Source organism: Rhincodon typus, chromosome 40 (genome assembly GCF_021869965.1).
Source record: "Rhincodon typus isolate 14 chromosome 40, sRhiTyp1.1, whole genome shotgun sequence".
Taxonomy (NCBI): domain Eukaryota; kingdom Metazoa; phylum Chordata; class Chondrichthyes; order Orectolobiformes; family Rhincodontidae; genus Rhincodon; species Rhincodon typus.
This window is the reverse complement of record NC_063371.1, coordinates 845,486-853,812: the sequence shown is the minus strand read 5'-3', so window position 1 is coordinate 853,812 and position 8,327 is coordinate 845,486. Positions and strand designations below refer to the sequence as shown.

Below are 8,327 nucleotides of genomic sequence, written 5' to 3'. Positions count from 1 at the left end.
CATGCTCTGTTCAGCAAAAGACCACTTTGTGAAAAACCAAACAACTCAAAATATGATCTGTCGAGCAAGGTTCCAGACGAAAAATCTGACCTGTCAAGTAATTACCGCATACCTTAGCTTGAGATCATAACAGTACTTTACTGAAGAAGCTCTGCTCTTAAGGAGCAGTAACAGAACACAGTTCCTGAAGTAGAATTTTATATGGACAATGCCTTTTGCAGTTCGATGGCTAAGTTGAAAACCAAGATGATACATTGAGTGGAATGGAACAATGTTAATGGCTGATATGTGTTATACTGGTACCAGTGTCCGAAAGAAGTCAGTTGTCGGATTGCTCCTGCTCATCTGTGGCCACGTTAGTGGAGTTCCAGTTGGAATTTCATCGATTTGAGGTAGAGTCAATTATTTTGAGTTTTCATTTTCACAGCTTGCATTTTGCAGCCACTTGTTATGCACACGCCCATTCACCAAATCTGTTTGATGATTGATATCATTGCAATTAAACCCACTTCTGATCCTTATTGTTCGATGGGGAGGAGAATATCATCAGATCGTTGCCTGACTCCTGCTCCAAGATTATTGAAAGTTATTTATCCCACCTGTTGCTATTTCCACTGACTAAATCTCAAACTGCAGACTTCAGGAATGAATACACCTTTATGGCGTGGTGAGATACAGTCTTACAATAGTTCCTGCTCAAATAGCTGTCAAGATGGCCATGTCCTTGTCTGCTGTGTACAACAGTAGCTCAGCTAGCTCACGCTCCTTCCATTTCCACACACCCCATTTACACGACTCGCTGCTGCGGAAAGGCTGCCAACATAATCGAACACCCATTGCAGCCCTACGACTTCTTCCATCAGGCAAAAGGTACAGAAGCCTGAACACGCACCAGCAGGTTCAGGAACAGCTTCTTTCTGGCCGTTATTAGACTGACGAATGGACTCTCGAGCCTCAAATAATGATCTTGCTAACGTTGGTCTTGCCGAGTGCACGCCCTGTGCAATGTAACCTGTATGCCTCTGTCTACGACTTTTTGATCTGTACATCCTTGCTTCCTGTGATCTGCCTGTACTGCTTGTAAACCAAGTATTTCACTGAACTTTGCTATACGTGACAAAAAATCAATCAATAAATCAAATTGTTTCTGCTGTGGTGATTCACAGCCCTTTTGACAGTCACGCTTGAATCTGCCTCCACCGCATTGATAGGCATTGCACTTCAGGTCCTAATCAGTCACTGTTCTTTTTTTTTGTGAAGCTAATGAAAACGATTTTTTTCACGTGTTCTTTTGTCAATTATTTTGATATTTGTGTTACCAGGGAATTGACCCTTCCATTCAAAGGACCAGTTCCTCTCTGGCGACTTACTCTAGACCTTGCATGATTTCGCAAATCTCTGCCAAAATGCCTCTAAAACTTCTCCAAGGATAACAACCCCAGCTTCTCCAGTCTATCCACATAGTTCCTCATCCCTGGATCTATTTTCTGCAATCTTTGTCAAGTTATTGCATCCTTTCTAAAACGCAGTGCTCAGAATTGGAAACAATCTTTCTGTTCTAAAGGCTCACTGTCACTGATGTGTCTCTGTCTCTCACTCTCACTGTTGTCTGTCTCGCCTTTCATTCACTTTTCCCTCTATCTCATTCTTTTCTCTGGTTTTTCTCTTTCACTTTTCCTCGCTGTCTCTCTGTCTCTTATTCTCTCTCTCTCTCTCTCTCTCTTTTTGCTCTCTCTCACTTTTTTTTTTCTCTGTCTTCTCTCTCTCTGTGAGGTTTCTTGTTACTCATCAGTTTCACATCTGCTCAAATTCCCTTTCCTGGTTCTCAAGTATCAGATGCTTCCTACTCATGAGTCCTTCGCTTTGTCTCTTGCCCATGGCCTTGATCTTCCCCTCCCCAGTTGACCACAGACACTGCTCCCTACAAAGAGGGGACCAAAGGAACGAATGAACTTTCCCTGTCCACTGCCGATTCAGTTGGAGGCCCTGCTACACTCTCTTAACAATAATCACTTCACACTTGTCAATATTAAATATCATCTTTGACATATCCACTCTGTATATTAGCTGTCCATGTTCTCTTGGAGAGTATCATTGTTCACCTCATATTTAACACAACTTCTAAATTTTTTTGTCCTCTTCAAATTTTGAAATTGTGCTGTCTATATAAACGAGTCTAGATCATTATTTTCTGTCAAGATAAAGAGTTGGCCTAGAATAAACCTTGGAGAACCTCACTTTATACTGTTCTGGAAAATACAGTTCAAACGCTTCCCCTGCCCTTTCCCTAAAGGTCTGCAATTTGTTCATTCTGATGCACAGCCTACCAGTTCTTCTGTGTTGCACCATACCAACTTAACTAAGAGGGAATAAAACACAACCTGGAGAGTGAATATGATCTTCAGTCATTTAAATATTAACGCTAAGTGTTATTGTGCTGCTGCTATGCAGTAACAGAAGCTACAGAGCTCATGTTGCTGGTGACTATTGCAACAGTTGTTTGTTGAGAACAGGAGGAATTAATGTTCTGTCCAGTTGGAGTTTGCTCTCATCAGTTGATCAGTGAAACTTTTTTTTTAAGAGCAGCTCGTTATGAATCGATTTCTGACGTCAAGGTTTGCAATCGTTGATTTCTGTTCAGACTGATTTTGTGTAATATCTGCCTATTTAAACTCCCTTTTGTTTTTGTTATTTGACAGGATTATCCAGTTCAGTTGCTCTGCAGTTAGCTGTTTTGATAAGTCAATATGAGGAGGCACAAAATTAAAATTAACCTTGGGTTTTTTTCTCAAGGTGAACGGTGACCATACTGAGACAGGAACTGTACATTGCACGAAGATAACTACTGAGCACTCTTTGTCACTAAGGATCCATTGCTTCAATAAACTGAGCGCGTGAAATCAAATTCTTAAGGAAACACTGCAGAATCTTTGTCACATCCCATGACCATCTGTCAAGTCATGTGATTGCTGTGATACTGCCCTCAGGAAGCAAGTTATATAACTATGAGCCTATGCTTGTGGTTTATTTCTACTTGTGTCATATGATTGTTTTGAACAATCAAAGGGAAGAAAAAGTGACCCTGATACTTTGGGGCTGAAGACACTGTGTGTAAGCCCACTGCTTTAAAACACTTTTGGAACTAAAAATATGGTCCTGGTGCTCTGCCTGTATAGATTAATTAACTTGCCTACTGATGTATATTAAAAAAAAAAGTACTCAAGTAAACATTATCTGAAATGACAAACTTGTAGAATTAACTGCAGGCAGCAAGAAGATTGTAGAGTCTTTGAACACATTTTGTACCATCTTACAATGTGGAGGACATGAAAAGTCTCCCAAAAATTGCATAAAAGTAAGGGTCAAACAGGATAGAGGAAAGTAAAATAGTCAGTCAACAGAGAAAAAGTTCTCGAGGATGAGTCCCTTGGATCTATTGGCCTGCAACGTTGTATTTTAAAAAAGAGGCCGCAAAGATAGCAGATGGCTTGGTTGTCATCTTCAAAAATCCCTTTAAATTGTGCAAAGGTCCTTGCAGACTGAAAAGGCACAAACGTAATGCTTTTGGATTTTCCAAAGACATTTGATCAGATACCTCCTGCTGTACAAGAGAGCTCATGAAGTTGGGTGTAATATATCAGCATGGCACAAGATTGTTTCACTGGCAGACAACATTCAGGATAAAAAGGTCATTTTAAGATTTAGTAATGTGAAAGAAATGGGGTGAAAAAGAGATCAGTGCTGAGCCCTGAAGTAATTCTAATCTTTATTCATGATTTGGATGAAAGGACCAACCTATAATTTAACCAAATTTGCTAGCAAGACATAACAGAGCGTTTGAGTTTTCAGGAGAGGCTGTATAGGCTGGGACTTTTTTCACTGGAGCATAGGAGGTTGAGGGGTGACCTTTATTGAGACTTACAAAACCATGAAGGCTATAGATAAGATGAATGGCAAGTGTCTTTTCCCTAGGGTGGAGGATTTCAAGATGAGGGGGTATATTTTTAAGATGAGGAGAAAGATTTTTAAAAAGACATGAGACAGTTGTTTCAAACAGGGATTGGTTTCTACGTGGAATGAACTTCCAGAGGAAGTGATGTAGATGGGTACAGTTACAACGTTTAAAAGAATTTGAAGAAGGACGTGAACAAGAAATGTTTGAAGGGATATGGACCAAGTGCAGGCAGGTGGGACTAGTTTAGTTTGAGATTGTTTGTTTGTTTGTTTGTTTGTTTGTTTGTTTGTTTGGCATGGACTGGTTAGACTGAGGGATCTGTTTCTGTGCTGTATGACTGTGACTCAAGTTAAGAATGAAAATTGCACCGAAGACGTAAAGAGTCCGCAAATGAATATAGAGAGGTTAAGTGACCGGTCAAAAAATTAGCATATGCAGTATAGTGTAGGGAAATGTGAAGCTGTCCACTTTGGGAGAAAGAACAGTAAAGCAAAATAATGTATGTGGTGCATGGGATCTGAACATACTTGTACTTGAATAACAAAGTTAGCATAGAAGTACAGCAAATAATTAGGAAGGTAAATGTAATGTTTCATGAGCATAAAAGTAGGGAAATTATGTTATCACTGTTGAAGGCATTGGTAGGACTACATCTGCAATAGGTTTTGCATTCTTTGTCTCATGACTGTGTGCTGGCATTAAGGAGGTCTTGTGACACAGCGGGTTGCATTGATGTCTCCAAGCCAGAGTCTCATCTCTCCTGAGGATCTGATGGCCAAGGAAGGTGCATTTGTTATGTAGCTAAACAGATTGAATATTAACTTGCAAATATCAAACACAAGACAATGGCAGGGAATGAAGGCATTCTTGGTGAGATTCTTGGTCAGCTCTGTGATGGGAAGAAAATGGAAGTGTTAATCATTGCTCAACTGAGCACCACCCTGCATCATTCAAGCAAAACATAGGAACATAGAAAGTAGGAGTACTCATTCAGGCCTTTGAGCCTGCTGCACTATTCAATGCAATCATGGCCGATCTTCCAACTCTGAACCCCGTTCCTGCTTTCGCTCTATACATTTTGATGCCTTTAGCCCTACAAAGAACATTTACTTCCACGTTGAAAACGTTCAACGTTCTGGCCTCAACCAATTCTGTAGCAGAAAAAGCGCATGTTGTTATGGCACTTTCAACTTCCTGAGTGAATTGTATCAGTGGCACCACTATACGTGCTTTGGAGGCAGTTCAGAAAAGATTTACCAGGTTGAGTCCTGGGATAAATTTAGGAGTTTAGAAGAATGGGGCTGATATTTTTGACACAAGATTGTAAGGGGACTTGACAGTGTAGAAGCTGGGAAGATGTTTCCTTATGGCAGAATCGAAAACAAGGGTGACAGTTTCAGGATGAGGGGTCCCCCTTTTAAGAAAATGAGGAGGAATTTTCTTTTTCACTGGGTTGTTAGTCTTTGGAATTCCATATTTCAGAACATTCGTGATTGAGCTGGAGGGGACTTGAGGAAAGTTTTTTTTTTCATGCAGAGGCTGGTGAGGGTCTGGAATACACTGCCTGGGAGGGTTGTTGAGGCAGGCAACCTCTCTACCTTTAAAAAGTACTTAGATGAGCACTTGAAGTCATAACATCCAAAGCTATGGGCCTCAGACGGGAACCTGGGACTAGTGCAGGTCGCCATTTATTTTTGGCGGGACAGACACATTGGGCCAAAGGACATCCTCTGTACCTAATGATTCTATGATTGCTGGCTGTCAAGTTGCGCACCTGTGGCCTGGTAAGGCAGTTTTGTTTTGGACTGCTGAGAAAAATGGCATAGAATTAAGGATGCGAAATTGATCACTTTGAGTGCTACCCTGTTCATTCCATAAAAATGGTCCTTTCTTGACATTTGGGACAGGCCATTCAATATAAATGAAATGTGGGATTTTAATGAACATGTTGAGGCACATGAACATGGACCTGTGTAAATTCCCAGAATTCTATGTTCTTTGCTGAATTAGAGAAAGTGAAGCAAAAAAGATACAGAATAGGCATTAGGCCGTCATCACCTACAATTCAGAAAGCACGGTTTCACAAGATATATCAATCTGAGAAAGCTAATTTTTAATTAGCCCTTTCAATGCATTAGATTCAATGGTCAATGGATGGTCACCATTGCATTATTAATCCCAGTATTTGTAAAGAATATAAAACTGAAGATTAGATAATCACATTATGTTGAAGAGCTATTAATTTATCTCCAATGTTTAGTTTTAAAACTATTAAAACAGTCCTTTTTCATTTTGATTTTTGGTTTGCATTCTGATTAAATCGGAGCTAAAGGTAATTTGTAATAAGTTGGTGGAATATTTTCATAAATCCCACATCTTAAATATTTCCAATACTGATGATGATTCTTGATCCTCTTTTTATCTAGGACTATTTTGGAACCTGTTCAGAAGTGGCAATCAAAGACAATGTTGTCGTTGTATATGAGGTATTGGAAGAGATGTTGGACAATGGCTTCCCATTGGCAACTGAATCTAATATTTTAAAGGAGCTGATCAGACCTCCCACCATTCTTCGTACTGTTGTGAATACAATCACTGGTATGTATTGTGGCATGTAGCAAGAGAAACTACCAAAACAGTTGGAATTTATCATGTTTTATGATATGTCTTCATGTATCCTATGCATAGTCTACAAATGAGGAGAAATCAGCCAAGCAGTTTCTACTCCTGTATAGTTGATAAGGTCCACTTCTCCCAAATATTAGAGTGATAGAGATTTGCAGTACAGAAAGAGGCCCTTCAGTCCCTAGTCTCTGCATTGGTCAAAAACAAACTTAACTATTCGAATCCCATTTTCCAGCATTTCGGCCAAAGCCTTCTACAAGTGCACATGTAAATACTTGTGAAATGTCATGAGGGTTTCTGCCTCTATCACCCTTCTGGGCAGTGAATTCCAAATTCCCAGCACCCTCAAGATGAATAAGCCTTTCCCCACATCTCCAAACCTTCAGGCTATTGATCAATGATCCCTCTATCAAGAGGAAAAATGTCTCCCTGTCCACCCAATCTGTAACTTTGATAATTTTATACATCTTAATCGTGTCCCCTCTCAGTCTGATCTGCTCCAAGGAAAACAACCCCAGTTTGTATGATCTTTCTTTAGAACGAAAACTCTCCAGTCCAGATAACATCCTGGTAAATTTCCTCTGGACCCTCTCCAGTGCTCTCTTTCCTGCAGTGTGGATTGCAGAACTGGACCCATTGCTGTAGCTGTGGCCTAACCAACATTTTATACAGTTTCAGCATAACTCCCCCAGCTGATAATCTCTACCTCGACAAATGAAGGCTAGTATACCATATGCTTTCTTAACCACTTTATCGACTTGTTCTGATCCCTTAAGGGACTGATGCACTTGCATGCCGAGGTCTCTCTGATCGTTAGTGCTTCCCAGGGTCCGAACATTCGTCATGTATTCCCTTGCTTGGTTTGTCCTGCATCACCTCTTATTTATTCAGATTGAATTCTATTTGCCCATTTGAACAGCCTGACTATATCCTCTTGTAATCTAAGGCTGTTCTGCTCACTATTTACTGCTCCACCAATTTTTGTATCATGTGCAACCTTACTAATCAACCTTCCAACATTCATTTGTATAAACCTTAAAAAGCATGTGGCCCAACAGCAATCCCTGTGTGTCCCTGCAGGACACAGACTTCCATTTGGTAAAACACCCGTCTACCATCCCCGTGAGTTTCCTGCCACAAATTGGACTGTGGATTAATTAGCCAAGTTTCCTTGGATCCCATGGACTCTTGCTATCGGTCTGCCGTGCAGGACCTGATAAAAAGCCTTGCTGAATTCCAAATTAATGACATCAAAAGCATCACCCTCATCCACACACCTGGTCACCTCTTCGAAAAATTCAAAAAGTCCAATTAGTCATTAGAGTCATACTGTGATACAGCATGGAAACCGGCCCTTTGGCCCAACACAGCCGTGCCAACTCGGTTTCCTAAACTGAACTAGTCCCATTTGCCTGCAGGCATCAAATGTAACTTGGTTATTGAAGACCTACTTGATATATTTATACTATACTGCTTCAATATCAGTGCAGTGAGGAACCTTCCCTTCTACATACGGTAGCAATGAAATAAGACATCATGCCTTATTCTTGACACATCTGGTATATTTCATTTGTCCATTTGCACGATTAAGCTGCACAACTTATTTGCCAACATATTTTAAAACATTGTTGCATCTAATTGCACAACCTGTAATGTTTTACATTAACAACATGTACAGTAGATGTATTTCATGATGCTTCGAGAGTAGATGCTTTAAATTGGATCGCCAATATTGCAGTCATCTGCT

General features: G+C 40.3%; 1 protein-coding gene across 1 annotated transcript in view; it reads left to right on the top strand.

Moving 5' to 3' along the window:
- Window positions 1-221: 221 nt before the first annotated feature.
- Window positions 222-8,327, top strand: part of LOC109931859 (AP-3 complex subunit mu-2) — a 30,313-nt gene continuing 22,207 nt past the window's right edge. Inside the window, exons 1-2 of the mRNA XM_048618694.1 lie at window positions 222-392; window positions 6,382-6,553. Coding sequence (XP_048474651.1) covers window positions 6,454-6,553 — 100 coding nt within the window. The 5' untranslated portion in view covers window positions 222-392; window positions 6,382-6,453. The remainder of the gene's footprint in view (window positions 393-6,381; window positions 6,554-8,327) is intronic.